Here is an 18,671-nt window from a genome sequence, read left to right on the forward strand (position 1 = left end):
TTCCAACCACAATTGTGTGATTCCAGTAAGCACCATTGTTAACCAATGGAGATAAATGTACTATTCTGTGCATTGGTACATCTGAAATAACAGTTTGTACTCTTCTTTTATATCAACTCTCTAATTCTGTGAAGTTAACAACAGATCCTTAATCAAAAGTAAAGTGTATTCTAAGTCAATATATATCTAGAGATTCTTTTGTTATGTATGGTTCACATGATTTTGGTGACTCGGGTAATTGGAGCCTACATTCACGAGAAGAAGCAAACGGGATGTTTTCATCATTTATGAGAAGAAAATGGCATTAACATATAATTTTTGACAACATTTGACAAAATGATGCGAGAAATTGAATAGGATTGTTAAACATTAAGGGTATAAGGGGATATTACATGTAGTTTCTCCCTTGTGCAGGCAGATTAGTTCAGAACAAAAACTGTAAAATTACTATTAGCATCAATTATCCTTATTTATTACCATTCAGGGTAGACACGTACAATGGACAGGCCTTAGAGGAGGAATGCCTCTTCACATCTTAAGACTTTGTCATACTGCAGATAACTATGTTCTACTGGACATTTGTCTAGGTAAATATCATGGTATTATGCATACAGAAGACATGCACACATGTGATATCTCGATTATGTAAAATGCCTCTAAGTTCGTTTTGTTTTTTTTTCTGTCAAAATCTCGAACAATCAGTCGAGAATAATGGTTAAGGATTAGGTATTTTGTGAGTACTTTGAACTAAAAAAAGCTCCAAATGGCAGATCATATTGGTTGTAGTTCCATGGAAGGTTTGATGTTGTTATTCCTTTTCCTATTCATGGATATCACCAAGAATCTTACCCACGCTTTAACCCTTTTACATGATAATTTCTTATTTCAGTGCAGGCATTGAGAGATAGATGAGGTCCCCTAACAATGAGTTCCTATCTGCTGATTGAATAAGTATTGAACACAACCCAGTTACTTTCATTTTACAGCAATATCTACATTATGTGATTCTTTCCTGGCCAGGACCTCAAAGGAGATTCCTATTGAAAATAAATGTAGTATTGCGGAAGGAAAGTCTTGCTGTTGAGAACTTCATCATTATGCAGTGCAACTTTTCGCACAAGGAAGAAGATAAGATATTTCTGCTTTTTTTCAAGGAATTTTGACTTTCTTTCTGGGTTGATTCAGAAACTACACTGACATAAGCACTACAATATGAATCAAGACAGTCATCAATATTCTAAAGCCCATTGGATTTTCTAAAGGATAGAGATATTTCCATGAAATTGTGCATATATCACATGTAAAAAGACATCTTAACAATTCACAGTGGAAAGCACAATTCCTAACCTTGAGCTACAATGGTATCTATGATTATAATAATTAAGCCATTCTTGTTGCATCAGCATTGTTAGAAATATAACTCAAATATCAATGATAACTTGCTTTCAATAGACAAGGGCCCTCTGCCAGGCTAAAACCTCAGGATGACATATGAAAACCCATATTTTTTGTACTAGTAATAGTGATTTGAAATAATATCAAGGCAATAAATATTAGTAATTTCTTCTTGGTTTGGTATTGACATGTATTATTGCAAAGAAAAATTTTACCAGCAAACTTCTAGAAAGAAAGAAAGAAAGTATATTTTTTATCAGTGTTAAAAAATGACCAAGAATAGGTCAAAGGATCTGGAATATGAAAAAGTAAACAGACTTGTTAGCAATGTAGAAATGGTCCAATTTAAATTTCGTACATACATGTTTTTGCTTCCCCACCAGCTGCAGATGAAACAACTCCAAGGCTTGTAACTGACACGGTCAAACCACCATATACAATACTTTTGAGCAAATCCCAATCAGAAACTGATGTGCCTGTATTTGCTGGTTGAGAATCATCTGGTTGTGCAATGTTTATCACAGTTACAGCCCTGCTATCGCTTGGGTTTCGAGAATCTGGAGTGATCTCTGAGCTTTGTGAAACAGAATCATCTACTTTGTTTTGCGAAATAGAATCACCAACTTTTTTTTCTGCAGTAGTTGCAGGATCGAGTGTTTCCAAGTTTCTGCTTGATTCAACACTGTCTAATTTTGTAGGCAATATTACCTCCCTTTGTTGGTCATCTGTACAACTCAGAATCAAGATCAAATGTCAAACTAGCAGGTGATTAAGTTCTACATAAGAGACCTATAATGTTTTTTAGCTCTTCTTCCACATGGTGAGAAATTTCAAGTTCAAGCACTATGCCACTATTGAAGGTGGATGATGATAACAATTGACATTGAACACTATATGGTCATAGACACAAGGTCTAAATAAAACAAAATCAATACAGTAGATTCATTTTTTCTTTATTATTCACATACAGGAGTCTTCATTGAAGGAAAGCATTTGTCTTTCACGTTACTGATAAATTAAAGAAAATCAAAATAAATTTAAGGCGATTCCAATTAAGAATTTCAAATATTATAACCCTAAGCCTTATTCTTATATTTTTAGAAGGTCAAAGGTTTCACATGTTGGTTGGTTTCTCCCAAGACATTCAAGGGGAATCTTGTGATCTATAGTCAGGAACTTGAGTATAGAAGCATCACCAGCTCTAGCAGAAAGCCAAGACAATGAAGATTCTTTACTCACAAAGAACAAAAATTATGAAAACATGGGGCACTAAGGCGAGTGAGATACAAAGTGCATCCAGCTAAGACGAGTTGGGAATGAATTTATAAAAGTTAATTTGCATGATGATTTTGACATGCTGAAGAATAGCATGAGCAATTAACATAATATAGACTAACTCAGCAACAAAGGAGGGTGTTTAGATCTAGTTACCTTGTGAGAAACAAATTTTCCAGAGTGGAGTTCTTTATTTCATTCCTAGTTATTAAAGATTACCACAACTCCTATGCACTTCACCTCGAATAAAGAAAGTTGTCACCTTATCTCAGCTAGTTAATTAGTCTCCTTCACATCACACTCTAAACAAATGTTTTTGAGAGTTTATTCAGCTTGAGGTTTCAAACTTTACATAATAATATTTGAGAAATATGGATCAAAATATCTATCGTAGGCTTCTGATTTTAATGGTTATACTTTGTTGTTCGAATGTCATGTTATTTTGATCACGATGTAAAGATGGAATTCAAGCTCTAGGTCGAGTGTCCTGAATTCGAGTTACATACTTGAGGCAGGGGTAAGGTCATAGCTTATTAGTTCCTTTTCTTTATTCATTTCTTATGGCATTGAATAAAGATTTATTTGGTGTCTTGTTTGATGACTCTTGCTGTTCTTTGCATTATGACCTATGGTGATGTTAGCTTATGAATACTTTCTAGCTATTTGATATTTTATGGTAGTGTAATAAATCTTGTAGAATTATGATGCAGTTAATTGGCTATTGAATCTTTTCTTTCCAATTTAATAGAATGGATCCTAACAAAGGTAAATGTACAAGTTACATTGTTTTGATTTTGGACTATGCCTTGGAGCCAAGACGAATTCCTATAAGATTATTGTCAAAATGTGTATACAATCACTAATTTGATGTCCATATAGAGGTTGGACAAATTGCAAATCCTCTATAATGACATCTTTTTAGCATGACCATGATTGTGGATGGATTTAGCCAATTGCTGGGTCCTTGTAGTTTAATACTAGTGATTAGAGGACTTTGTTGCAGTTTATGACTCTATTTGGTGGGAATTACTATTTGTAGTAATCAATGGGTGGTTTTGATGAGCTTGGATGAGTTAGAGGAGTTGAATAATGCTCTCAATTTTTATTTTTGGCTTCTGGTTTGGGTTCCACGAATCTTGGAGAGAGCGTCTATGTTTAGTAAGCCACCCATCAGTTACTCATCATCTTTCTTCATCAAGATCACTCATGAGTTGTCACATTTCAATTTTTTATGCTTCTTTAGCCATTTTCACAAGACGGGTGAATAATGATTATTATTTGATTAAATACGCTAAGGCAGCTATTTCACCTTAGTATCATAGCTCGTTGGAACTAGGTTGAAATGTTTTAAATTTTTGGCACATGAAGTAATGACCTAGTGTGTCACAATACCATGATATTGATGAAAAGGTCATTTTGGAGCCAAAGGGAGTTAATAAATTATATTATTCAAACATGGACCTAAGTATAAGGCAAAGAGCATTTAAATGAAAAGTGCATTCATGAAGACTCTTGGTGTCGGTGTGTAATGGAAGCTTGGGCATTAAAAATGTTATAAATGCATTTCCTTGCAAAGGATAGAAGCATTCCATTGTGCATTGTTTATTTAATGAAGTTTGAATTCCAAGGGTTTGGTGTTGAATTGGAGGTGATGGTGAATTTTCTTCAAAGGCTTTCAGCACTTTGAGTTGGATCTTATGTCAATGAATTGTGTGTGTCATCTGATCACTGCTGCAAATGGATTCTGAGAATTAGTAAGGAGTTCTGATGAGGGTTTGTGATAATATTCCTGCTGGCAAGTGGTGTTTAATTAAAAGTGACTACATAGAGCTGGGCGATAATCTGCTATCACAGGTCAATTTTGTAGTTTCATCGCATTCTATACAAAGGTGGTGTTTAAAGTAAGGCAGTGTGACTTCTACTCACAGCTGTGATCAGTCATTAAGGGTGGGTTTTGACATTTAGAGGGCTACAAACAGTAATCTGGAAGTAGTGTTTATTACGTCTACATCGACTATCAATTCCATCTCCAACAATCAAGGACTTACACACTTCTTATCTTTGTCAGGTTCCTTGCATTTCAGATATTTAATAAATGTACAATTCATACAGCTGCAATTCATTGTAAATATTTCCAAAATTATAAATAAGAGTGTGGATTGCCATTTATTTCTAAGCATTGTTTTATTCCTTCTCAAATCTGAAAAGCACATAATCAAGTCATAACTTAATAAATGAATTGGATTAGGATAAAATATTAATCAAGATAATCATGTTTCCTCCCTTATGGCCTTAAGTGCTCGTATAGATTAAGGATAGATTGGAGAAGTCTAGTTGCATGTGTGGCATAAGTCTGGAAAATCGGCTTCTTGTCCTCACAAAAGGTTGTTGTTCCCACGAGTCCTCACTTGGAGTCTAGGGTCTAGAGAGCAACTAACGAGAAAACCTAGGATAGTGGAGCTTATGTGATGACACACTCCTACATGTGCCTTAGAATCTCCTCCATTTAGCCTTGTAGTTCACCTCTCGTAATCCCTATTGATATTTCCTATTGTTATTCCTTATGTCTCCTTTGTGACTTGACCCTGTGTTTGTATGTGTGGCATGAGAACTAGTGTTTAACTCATAGCTCGGAGGGAGTGCGTTAAAGTATTTTTCTCATAGAGTTTTCAGTTTGTTCGAGAGCTTCTTGAATGGTCTTGTTTCTTCTTTTTGTTTTCTTGTTTCATGTGGTCAGATATTTATCATACTTCATTGTATCATGGGATGTAACTTCATATTGATGCATTGATATACTATGGTAACCACCTTGAGGAAATGATTGTAATATGTATGTGAGTACATGTCTCAGTAATTATATGTAATGCAATAATAAATGTAGATAAATGTTACTTCTGAATTGAATATTATCATGTAACTATATGTTATTTTGTTCATAAAGCTTAATTGGGTTAATCCATATTTCATTGGCTCAGGATTATCTTATTGACTTAGTCATGTATTAATTGTGTTGCTAGCAGCAATCTTAAGCAACCTAAGAGGACTTAGTTATCTGATTATGTTTGGCTAATGCCACAATTATTGTTATGAATTTTGGTTAAATTAATAGATTATGAAAACCTATTTGTAATGTTAACTGTAATCAATGTTTTGAAAAAAATGATTATTTGCCTTCTTCTTAGTTTGTTGTGTTGTCTCTCGAGTTCCCCAGTGGGGGCATTATAGATATTTTGAAGTTTAAGGCAAGTTTTAAAGGAGATTTAAAAGCTCATTTGCTCATTCTTGACTGGTCATTTTCTTGGAGAGACTCTAAGTGCTTATGCTTTTGGTTTAGTGAATCTTTGGGACTCTTGGTTGATTAGACGAAAAAAACATCTTGGTTGATTGGATAGAAATCCATCTCAACGAACCTTTGTGGATTGGCACATGATTCCTAATCACATTTATTGGATTGGCTTTCAAACGTTTGGTAATGCTAAATGATATTAATATATCATTTTCATAGTTTATAAGAATTTGTTCTAAAGGGAAGACTTTGATGATTAATTTGAGGAAATTGTATACTAATACAAATTTAAGGGTTTTATACACAAGATCATGGGATGCTATATATGAGGATATTCAATAGTTGGGAAATTATCATTGAGGTGTTAGAAATGTCAGAATGGTGAGCATGTATTTATCCATAACTAGTGTGTAATGTTTACCGTACAAGGTAAAAGGATACTTATCGCATGTAGTACAGTAAGATATAACACAAAACAGATTCTTTATTCATATATGCAATATGCACTCGAATGCTTACAATATGATTATGATGAGTCTTTTGATAATGTTCCAAAAGTCCCTATGGACGATGTACATATACTTTCCCAAAGGGGTGACTCAACCATCATGCGCCCTTTAGGATACAATTCTACCCATTGGCTACAATATAGAATTTACTGACAACATCATCCCCCCCACAAAAAGTAAAGTCGTCTCCAAACGACATTTACAAAATTACCAAGATAGAATAACAAAATGGAATACATTAACTGTGACTAACTATAACAAAATAGATCTTTTTCCTTCACATCACATTCACATTCCTCCCGTGCCTGCACCAAACTGGTCTACAAAACATGTTGCATCTATAACCTCTACTAACACAATATTGTCTCCTTAGCCAATCTGACCTTGATAGCCACTCGTGTCACTTTCTCTGCTTCCAACTACTGGGTATGCTGAGCCAAGTGTCACTCTACTGCCTCTAACTAAATGGTCAACTCCTCCCGAGCTCTCTATGCATCCACCAAAAGAGCCTCACGTCCAACACCTACTCCAAGTGCCTCAAGTGTAACACCCCTCTCAAAAGGCTTACTCCAATGCCCTCTCCACCTCTAGCATACAAACACTCCATGCCCGCAACAACTCCAAGTCTCATCAACTGGTCACACTTCCCAAGATTGATAATTGAACTAACCAAGGGTCTAGGGGCAGCCTCAAATCCACACAAAAGTCCATGAAACACACCATTTTTGTGATTTTCTTCCAAACCCATATTCTTTCTAGCAACCGCTTATGTTTTCTTCATTACCTATTTATGTCTTTCCCTTCGGTACCATACATTTTCTATTGTCAACTATTTTGATTTGTTGTCATTTTTTTTTAGAACCTCCTATCACCCTTCTTCTATGTCCATACGGTGGTCATCCCTTGTATCAATTTGTGTCGTACGACCGTGCAATGATGTTTTATAACTTCTCCGTACCTTGTCAATCTTCTTTAAAAGATCAGAAATTTTACTATCAATATAATTTTGTAATTGCTCGTTGCAAACAGTCCATGTAATGTTCTAGTAGTAATGCATACTTGTCCCAAAATCATTAAAAACTGTTGCCTATAATGTCAAAATACGTTTAATGTGCCTCATGAAGTTTGTTCCAAGCAACTAAGATAAAGGAATCTACAGTAACTAGTTGCATGATAAATGTTTGACAAAATGCATATCCAATAGAACTTGAAGGAAAAGTGAAAACATTTAACTTAGAAATTGGCACAAAATCTTACAGTGGCATCAGAGCTAGTGGTCTAGCTAGCCTATGGAAGTCTAACCTTAAGTTGTAGATTTGGCACTCAAATTTCGATACTTTGCATATTAATTTGAGATGTATGGAAACCATTTTACCTCAGAGAAAAATTGCAGCTGAAGCAAATCAGATCAGGTGTCTTTTTCCAATCATTTCCATGATTCATTTAGGTGTTTCCAGCAAGTTTCCTATTCGCAATGGGAAAAGAGTTGGAGCTTCTACAATTTCCAAATAATGTTCTTAGCAAATTGAAAGAAATGAAAAGTTGTTTATCCAAAGTTAACCAATCAAAATGAGAGATTCTGAATTGGACTCTGAAGTCATCAATGGTTGTTTAGGTCCAGCAAAAGCTTATGAAACATCCTCATGAATATGTGTGAATTGTAATAACCAGTTGCCTGTATGAAATCATAATAAATACAGCTACTGAAGTTTCATATAGAATAGTCTTAATGAAGTAGGTATTTCAATTGATTGTTGAAATATTTAGTGGGTTGGCTTACATTGAGAGTCTTTCCTTTGTTAAGAAGTTTGGAATACTTGAAGCATTGCAAGAGATCTAATAACATCATGTTAGACATGGGTTGGAATGATCTAACTCTTAAATTATCTCACCTTTTTCTTTTCTACCATCGCAAAATATCATGCAGAAAATGTTATAACTTCAATTCAAACTATCAACTCGCTGATTTTAGACGAAACTGATGATATCTCCATGCAATTCTTATCTAGCTTGTGAGTATTTGGAGGAACAAACGGGACGTTTTACAAGCAGTGTGAGTTGTCAGAAAGATTTATTGAGTAGAAAATTGAAAAATTTAAAGGGCTAACACATTTATTGTTGTTTACAGGTTGTAGGACCCCCTAAAACGAGAAAGAACCAATTGGGAAGAGAGCAGCATTGCTGCACATGCCAGGAGGGTTGTACACCTAGTCACATGTGGAAACCTCAGTGTTCCATTGGGATGCATCCCCCCCATAATAAACTCTATGTCCCCTATATAAGAGCATTTCAAGAACTTCACGGAAATGTGCCCCCACAGCAACATCACCTCTACCATCTCTATTGAGGTGATGCCAGAATGCTTGCCACATGGCAATGCCATTTATACTGATCACAACCTTTTACTTTGTTAAAACTAGCTTTCCTTTCATGGGGCACTCCCAGAGATGTTATATAGTATATACAGATTTTGCCTTGAAGGCTTCAATTCACCTCAATTTGCATACCAATGCCGCCATCCCCCCTCGTCTCCTTGGTGTCCCCAAATTTAGGCCTTACGCCTCCTCATCCCTGCGTCCCCACACGCCACTATCAGGAATCTTTGTGAAACCATGGGAAACAACAAAGAAAGATAAGTATGTTGTGAAATTGAAGGAGGGGCACAAGAGATTTATGTATCCATGGTGACACCACTGAAAGGTTTGAAGAAAAATGATAAAGCTGATATTTACATGCCTAATCACAACAATCCATTATCTCTGTATAAGTCTAGAATTCACAAGGAATGAAGGAATCAATTGCTTTATAGACAAGCACAACAAATATAAGTGGGGAGCTAGGAAACACGTCAGGAATGGCTAAGGAGGGCCAAGGAAGATAAATTAATAACTACTCAAGCAAAAAAAAACTACAGAAGATTAAAGAAAAGATTGCTCACATGGACCATGAAATGCCAGCTCTTAGCCAGCAGCAAGATTTAGAACTTCAAGAGAACTGTGAGGTGGAGGTCAAGACTTACACAAACAAAAATTACAACAGTTTGAATGTTGACAAAGAAGTTACACTGTCAAATTTATATCAATTTGACTTCCAAAGAAAACCTATAGAGGAATGTTCTCGATAGATTTAGTCTATCTCAATTAGAAAGTGATTTGTTTAGCAAAACAACCATTCTTGGGGAGACAATGAGCACAAAGCAATCAATTCACAAGTCCATGGGATCCAAGTGAACTACAACCAAGGGAGGTTATATTTCATGAAGAATTTGCCATCTTCAAGATTATAACCACCTTGTGTTGAGTTATCGCATGAAATAGAGATCAACCATGATATATTTATGATTGCATGCATTCAAGTAAGTTGGAAAGTGATTTCTAGCATGCTGTGGGGAAATTTTCAATTAATGATCTATAGAAAAGAAATTTCAGATTTCTCTTATGTCATTTCAGCATACTCTCTCCCCATTCTTGTTAGTAGATTTTAATCTCACAGCTGCCATCCAACTTTAACAAATCATATTCTGACTTAAGCTGTTTAGCACTGGACAGCTGTTATCATTCTCAGATTGCCAGCAAAGAGTCAAGAGAAAGTTTTGGTAAGTTATTATTGAAACTTATGATTATGGCTTCCACCATTGGTCACATTTGGCGAGCAGTGTAAAGTAAGCAGTCCAAATGTTTTCCAAAACAAAAATTTGAGATGAGAAACGTATGATGGTAACTTGATGGCTTATTATTATCCTTTCACCTTTTAGGATATATCATGCTACCAAGGTTTGGAATTTGGCAGTTTGTATGTGTCTGGGACTACTTCATAGGTAAATGTAGAATGATAAGAGTTTTCAGTTTTGGTTGTATTTCAATGGAGCAACATTCATAAGATTGATTTGGGATCCTAGTATTGATATAAAGGTTCAAGCACCAAGCAATTGTTGGGTAGGGAGGACTAAAATGTTTGGTTTTTGTCAACCTTAGAGAATAATTAAATAATTTAAACTAGGTTATCATAACATAAAAAAATATTTTAAAAGGTCATCAAAATAATTAATTAATTAAATTTTATATCATCCAAAGCTTCTTTACATTATTTATATTAATTAATTAAATTTTGAAGTTAGTTTTTTAGTGAGTTTATTTTACGTCATTGGGAAAATTATAAAATAGGTCACATTGTGAGTGGGAATATAAAAAAATTAGATGAAAAGAAATCTAAGTTGCTGGTAGAACAAGTTTGCTTGTACAACAAAATGTTGTAATGGGGTCTAGCTTGGATTTGCTACTACAAAATCATTTTGAAATTATATAAATGCAAATGTATGTAGTGCAGAAGCATGAATTAATATTAGGTTGTCACATACTATCTAAAAACAACAAAAACACCATAAATTTGTAATTATAGCATCATAAATCATCAGAATATTGAAATACTAATATTGAGTTCAAGTATCATTCTTTTGACTTTCAAAAATTGGAACATTACTAAGTTTCAATCATCTAATGGATTATCTAAATCAAATTCTTCTTCTTCATCAAAGGCATTAGTTGATTTACAAACAGTGTCAATGCCAATGGGATCAGCTGCACCAATAACATTGTCAAATTCCTAGTCCTAGAGAGCTTATTACTTTTTCAGTGTACAGAGATCTTAATTGTTTGTAATTAACATCCTATTTGTAAAAGGGTATAAGACTAGCTTGCAAATCTCTTCCCCTACCGAAGGTATTGCTTAATGTTTATAATATAGCTTGTCACTATAGAATGCTTGCAATTAATTGGATAGGGATCATTATCACCAATTGGATATAAAAGTTTCAATCAAAGAAATCTTGAGAGCTTTTTTAATTTGATGTACTAAATATCTAAACTTCAAACAATTTTGTTTTGAAATGTTAAAGATCTTATTCAAATTCTGTAATAATTATTTCCCACACTAAATTATAGAATTTTTCTCAAGGGAAATCTACCTAGTTTGCACTTGATCTGCTTGGGTCTACCCTGGTTTGACTATGGTTCAACCTGGGTTCGGTCGGGATAAACCAACCTACCTAGGTTCAAACCTAGTCCAAAACCACAAACAAATACACCCAAACTAAGAAATTGTTCGAACATAGGTCCCTAGAAGGCGAACATGACTTCATAGAAAGAAATTAATATTTAAATTTTGATTTTTATTATTTCTAATCCAAAAAGTTCTATGAGGACTTTAAAAGGACATTTATAATCTCAATTGTTCATTCTTGACTAGTTATTTTCGAGTGTTTTATTTCATTTAAGCAAATCCTATGATAAACACCCTTGAGATTCTCGGTTGATTGGACAAAAACCTATCTCAACCATGGATTTGCATGGAAATCACAGTTGCACTTATTGGATTGGAGTTTGTGTAAAGTTTCTGCAAATTCTATGACTGAATCAGATATTAGATTCGATCTTCTTTCTCTCCTTTTCTTGTTTGTTGTAAATAACTTCAAAGTATTGTCTTGAATTAAATTAGAACTATAAATCTGAAACTGTCTTTTCTTCTTCAAGATTTATTTGGGCAATATTGACTAAGGAGTAGACTTGATTGTTTTCTTTGTGTGCTCTTAGACTTCAACCATACCCATTATAAATAGAGAGACCTAGGGACATGTCCTTACAAGGGACATGTCCATTCGAAAACATTCTTTAACTCATCCTAGAAGCCGGCGACTTTTCCAAGAAACAACAAATTTTAATTATAACTTAACACAAAAGTGTTTTAGTTAAATCCAAACTAGTTCTAGGATAGACGCCAATATCCCTAAGAGGATAATGTAAAGACTTTGGATCAATCTATGTCATGTATGAACAGATCAGACCGATTTGTTATCAGATCAGTAGGATTACAAGTTATAGAATTAACCCTCCCTCTTAACTTGATAATTATACTGAGAGATATCATATCTAGCAACATCAATAAAGATGAACAAGCAAGAATTGATACTTTATATCTATCTGAATCTTCTTAGCATGCGGTATCATAGAAAACATGATACAATGTCATATTACTAAACATGTGATATGACAAATCACTGCTACTAGTGATAACAATATTGCAAAGAATACAATATACATAGGATAAATCTGAAGAATAATTTAAGTTGTTCATTTATCCAAGTTGTGACTCATAGATACTGGTATTTCTATATCACAACATGATCATGAGTTAAGATCTACCAGAACACAAGATAAACTCCAAAAGAAATAAATTTCTTCCTTTGTCCAAATTGTGATATATAGACACAGCAATGTCTACATCACAATGTGATCTTGAACTCATCTAGATCCTATAGTAGAACTCTAATATTTAGCACATTATCTAAGAGATCGCCATCTCTCATAATGTCTTTTTATGCAAGTGTTCATTATCTCAAAGATTGTCACCTCTTAAATAATGAATACAAATGGTGGAGCCCATAATAGTCAATAGGTTGACAATAAAATTATTTTATTAATAATTTAAAGAATACAAATGAATTACAATTCAACAATACCAAGTCTTCTCCTGAAGTGGTCTATCTTTACTCTAGATAGAGGTTTGGTGAGTATGTCTGCAGTTTAATCTGCAATGCAAATGTATTCTAATTTTACAGTATTCCTGTCTACCATATCTCTTACATAACGGTAAGGAATTTAAATATGCTTGGACTTGTCATGAAAAACTGGATTCACCGAAAGCTTGATCAAACTTTGATTATCACAATGTATAATCGTAGGATTCATGGCTTGCCCAAATAATCCCACAAGTAACTTCCTTAGCCAAACTGTTTCTCGAGAGGCCATCGCTACTGCAATGTATTCGGCTTTCATGGAGCTTTAAGCTACTAAAGACTATTTTTTGCATATCCAAGATATCATAACTCATCCTAAACTAAAATTGCATCTTGAAGTACTTTTTTTAACATTTCCACCCCAATCTGAGTCGGTGAATCCATGTAAATCTAAATCAACTTTCTCATATTTGAGCCTAAAATTAAGAGTGTGCCTTGTAAGTATCTCATAATGTGTTTAAATGTAACTAGGTGAATCTCCTTTGGCTCACACATAAACCAACTTAAGACATTTACAGCATAGCAAATATCAGGTCTGGTGTTTACCAAGTACATAAGGGACCCAATCATCTATTTGTAGAGAGTAGAATCTATCAAAGGTGATTCTGTTGCTACTTCTTTAAATTTATGTAGATTAGTCTCCATTGGAGAAGACATAGACTTGCAATTCCACATTCCAAATCTCTTCAAAATATCTGATGTATACTTCCCTTGATTAAGTGTAATGGTGTCAAAATTCTGTTGTACTTCCAGTCCTAGGAAGTAATGAAGGAGTCCCAAGTCTTTCATCTCGAATTCTCTAATTAGATCTTTCTTGCATTGATCCATGAGATGATCATCACCTATTATTAGTAAATCATCAACATACAGTATCAGAATTACCATATCCTCTTTATCTCTTTTATAATATAAATTTGGATCGGTTTCATTTTTGGAGAATCCTAAGCCGGTGAGATACTTATCACTTCTTTCATACCAAGCCCTTGGAGCCTTCCTAAACCCATAGAGAGCTTTCTTGAGCCTGCAAACAAAAACATTAGGATCATGAGTTTCAAATCCCTCAAGTTGCTCCAAATATACTTCTTCTGTAGTCTTTCCATTTAGGAATGTTGTTTTTACATCCATCTGATGTACTTTCCATCCCCTCAATGTTGCAATTGCTAGGATTGCTCTTACAAAGGTATATCTGACAACAAGAGCAAAAGTTTCTTCATAATCAATCCCTTCTTTTTGAGAGAATCCTCTGGCTACAAATCTAGCTTTATATTTCTCAATGCTACCGTCAGCAGCATGCTTTATTTTAAATATCCACTTGGAAGAAACAACAAATTTTCCTTTAGCTCTAGGAACAATTTCTTAAACATCATTCTTCATAATAGATTGGTATTCTTCTGTCATAGCTTCTTTCCAAGCTGTATGTTTAATAGCATCTAAAGGATTGGTTGGTTCTGTTTTGGACAGATCATTCATATTTACTGTATAACTAGAAAATCTTTTGGGTCTTTTGCTTTCTCTGACTATTCCAGAAGGTTCAGCAAAATCTTGTGCTCCGTTGACTGTTTTAATGGCCCAAAGTGGTCTTTTCTTAAGTCTTGAGTTTCTCCAAGATTTAGATTTTGAATTTCATCTTCAATTTCTTCTATGTTCTCCCTCAAAGACTAGACTCTGTATTTCTTTTAGAACTAGGTAAAGGAGAAAGTTCTTCAAAACTTATGGCTCTTTTGAATGCTAGATCTTCTTCAAAAATTGCATCCCTACTAAGTTCAATACTTTTCTATCCAGGTATGAAAGTCCTATATGCTTTAGATGTTTCACTATACCCTACAAAAATACCTTTCCTCTCGAAGGGTCCTAACTTAGTTATCTTTTCTTTTGGAACATGGATATATACAGGACACCCAAAAATCCCAAGATGACTTATATTGGGTTTAACCTTAGTAAAGACTTCTTCTTATCTCTAAGGTAGGAGTGAGGGCTTCTGTTTGAATATAGATAGCAATACGAGAGGCTTCTGCCCAAAGATAATATTCTAGGTTTTGATCAAATATCATAGCTCTAGCAACTTCTATAATTGTTCAATTCTTCCTTTCTGCTACCCCGTTTTGTTCTAGATTATAAGGAATAGTGTACTCCTTGTTAATTCTTGTTTCTTTACAAAACCTTTTAAACAAATCTGAGGTGTATTCCCCTCCATTATCAGTTCTAAGAGTTTTAATTTTATGCCCTGATAAGTTTTTAGTTAATGTTTTCAATTCTTTAAATCTCTCTAGGATTTCTTTTGATTCTTTGCATTTTAAGAAGTAAATTCGTGTTTTCCTAGAGAAGTCATCTATGAACAAAATATAGTACCAAAATCCTCCAAGAGAAGGAGCAATCATAGGTCCACATAAATCTGAATGAATCAATTCCAAAACATTATTTGTTTTTCTAGTGCTATCATGAAATGGACTTTTGGTGTTCTTACCCAGAGTGCACCCTTTGCATATGCTTGAGTGGTCTTTATTTAGTTTAGGTGAACCGGTAACCATCTTCTCCATAGTTGATAAGGTTTTTAAATTTAGATGCCCTAATCTTCTGTGACATATTTCATTTATGTCTGCAACTTCATGAATTAAGGCTTGAATAGATCGACTAGATTCTGAATTTAATTCATACAAATATCCTTTTCTCTGACCAATCCACTTCGCTTTCTCAATTGATGAGTGTTTTGCCCACGTTATTACTTTACCGTCCATGAATGCAACATTATGCACATCATCTTGAAGTGTTCTAACCGAGATTAGATTTCTTTCTATTCCTAGTACGTAGAGTACTGATGCAAGAGCATCTTGGGTTCTCTTGCAATCCTGCATGTGTGGAGGGAATTTGGTTAATTGTTGTGGAGCTTGGTAGGTACTGGAACTCGGCATGGCCTATGGAGCTCGGCATGGTCTTGGAGCTCGACATGGTCTATGGAGCTCGGCATGGTCTCGAAGCTCGACATGTTATTGGTTGCTTGGCATGGTCTTTGGTTGTTCGGCATGATCTATGGAGCTTGGCATTGCTTATGAATTTGGTGCCTATTGCAGGCCGTGTAAGTAATTTTCCACAATGAGTTAGAGGATGAAAAAATCAGGGATTAAAGAGGGCCTAGATTTCTACCTATGGTTCAAAGCACGAGTTCTAATTCATTCGGATCCAGGAGATATTGTGATTTTTCTCAGACATCGATTTTAGGCATCTAATTGTTGTTGCAGGCCGACTTGTGGCATTTAATTTATGTATTTGTATTTAATTTGTGTTTTGGGCCAACTTGTGGCTTAGATTGGTATAAGTAGGGGTTGTGGGGATGTCTTTAGTCATAATTCATCCATCGTGGAGAAGAGGAGGAGCTTGAAGAGCGAATTTGGAGAAGAGCTAGTAGCTACGGCTTGGAAAACAAGAAGATTGCTTGGTGGGCTTGCAAGCACAAGTTGAGATCTTCCTTGGGGGTTTCTACCAGAGTGTGAATTTGGACTAGCTAGGGTTTGGATTGGATCTTGAGAAACTGTTATTGTAATCGCTATTGTATTCAGCCGTAACCAGGAAGGCCTTACAGCACGTCACATTGCATGTAACAGTTATTTCATAAATAAAGAGTTGTGATTTGATATCAGATCTTGTATTGTTGCTTCTTTGTTGTTGTGTTTCCGCTGCGTGGTTATTTCTTGGGGGCTAGGACATCTCCTTTGGGGATTCTCCTACCTTGCATTGCGTCAGGTAGTAGTTCCCGAGGGAAGGAAAAGCAGGATAGTTCAGCACAATCTAAATTGAAAGCAGAAGGTGAACCAAAACTCGTTGAATAGAGAAGAAGGACAGGTGGAGGTGGGTTCAGAGGTAATTGTTTCCAGTGTGGTCAAGAGGGGCATAGATCTTTTGAATGTCCGATTGGTAGGAAAGCTACTGTTGTGAATGAGGTTGAAGTCCAGAACAGTCAGCCTGAGCAAGGAGAAAGTTTGTTGGCTCGGCAAGTACTGGTTGGTGAGAGGACATTGGATTCTTGTCAAAGGACTAGTTTGTTCAAAACTCGTTGTAATTCTGGTGATGAAGTCTGCAAAGTGATTGTGGATGGTGGTAGCACTGATAACCTTGTTACTGAAGAGATGGTTCAGAAAATTGGTTTGAAGAGACTGAGACATCCTTATCCTTATAGGATTGGTTGGTTGCAAGGTGAGCATGCTTTGGAAGTGAGAGAGCAATGCCTTGTTGATTTCCAGATTGGACAGTATAAGGATCAAGTGTTGTGTGATATTGTGGATATGAACAGTTGTCATGTGTTGCTTGGTAGACCTTGGCAGTATGATTGCAGGGCTATGCATGATTGTGTTAGGAATGTGTTTACTGTTGAGAAAGGTGGTAGGAAGTTTTCCCTGATTCCTTTGTAGAATGAAGAGCTCGGTAGGAGGAACCTAAATGTTGGCAGTCGAGTTGAGTTGGCAGATTCTGAGAAGGTTGGAGATCAACATGGAAATCAGACCTATTGAACACTTGTGGTGGATGTGAAGAAGAAAAAGAAAAATAGGGGAAAGAGTGTGCAAGTTGAAGGCTTAGAGGACATGTATGTGAAGGACCAATTTGGGATTTATGTACTAAATCCCAGAAGACGGTTTTCCAGTTACTAGAACATCTTTTCGAACCTAGGGTGTCTAATGCAAGAGCATCTTGGGTTCTCTTGCAATCATGCACGTGTGGAGGGATTTTGGTTAATTGTTGTGGAGCTTGGTAGGTACTAGAACTCGGCATGGCCTATGGAGCTCGGCATGGTCTATGGAGCTCAGCATGGTCTTGGACCTCGACATGGTCTTTGGTTGCTCAGCATGATCTGTAGAGCTTGGCATTGCTTAAGAATTTGGTGCCTGTTGCAGGCCGTGTAAGTAATTTTTCACAATGAGTTAGAGGATGAAAATTTCAAGGATTGAAGAGGGCCTAGATTTCTACCTATGGTTCAAAGCACGAGTTCTAATTCATTCGGAGCTAGGAGATATCACGATTTTGCTTAGACATTGATTTTAGGCATCTAATTGTTGTTGCAGGCCGACTTGTGGCATTTAATTTATGTATTTGTATTTAATTTGTATTCTGGGTGGACTTGTGGCTTAGATTTGTATAAGTAGGATTTGTGGGGAAGTCTTTAGTCATGATTCATCTGTCGTGGAGAAGAGGAGGAGCTTGAAGAGCGAATTTGGAGAAGAGCTAGTAGTTGCGGCTTGGAAAATAAGGAGATTGCTCGGTGGGCTTGCGAACACAAGTTGAGATCTTCCTTAGGGGTTTCTACCAGAGTGTGGATTTGGACTAGCTAGGGTTTGGATTGGATCTTGAGGAACTGTTATTGTAATCGCTATTGTATTTGGCGGTAACCGGGAAGGCCTTACAACCCGGCACATTGCATGTAACAGTTATTTCATAAATAAAGAGTTAAGATTTGGTATCAAATCTTGTATTGTTGCTTCTTTGCTGTTGTGTTTCTGCTGCGTGGTTATTTGCTAGGGGCTAGGGCATCTCCTTTGGGGATTCTCCTACCTTGCATTACATCAAGTACTCCTTTGAGGAGAAGATAATTTCCTGATTTTAGTTTCAAGGTACAGTTTCCAATTCCTTCGACGAAATGTGTTGAATT

At 35.6% G+C, this 18,671-nt stretch overlaps 1 protein-coding gene across 11 annotated transcripts in view; it reads right to left on the minus strand.

Annotated features, from left to right (window-relative positions):
• The window catches only part of LOC149530983 (uncharacterized), a 197,301-nt gene that overhangs the window by 51,284 nt on the left and 127,346 nt on the right, over positions 1-18,671 (minus strand). For all 11 annotated transcript variants that reach the window (XM_089811864.1, XM_089811857.1, XM_089811855.1 and 8 more), the window contains one exon: positions 1,758-2,120. In XM_089811864.1, the coding sequence (XP_089667990.1) occupies positions 1,758-2,120 (363 nt within the window). The remainder of the gene's footprint in view (positions 1-1,757; positions 2,121-18,671) is intronic.

The sequence above is a fragment of the Cupressus sempervirens genome, chromosome 11, assembly GCF_028749045.1.
Source record: "Cupressus sempervirens isolate cs-2001-9-10 chromosome 11, ASM2874904v1, whole genome shotgun sequence".
In the NCBI taxonomy this organism is placed as follows: Eukaryota; Viridiplantae; Streptophyta; class Pinopsida; order Cupressales; family Cupressaceae; genus Cupressus; species Cupressus sempervirens.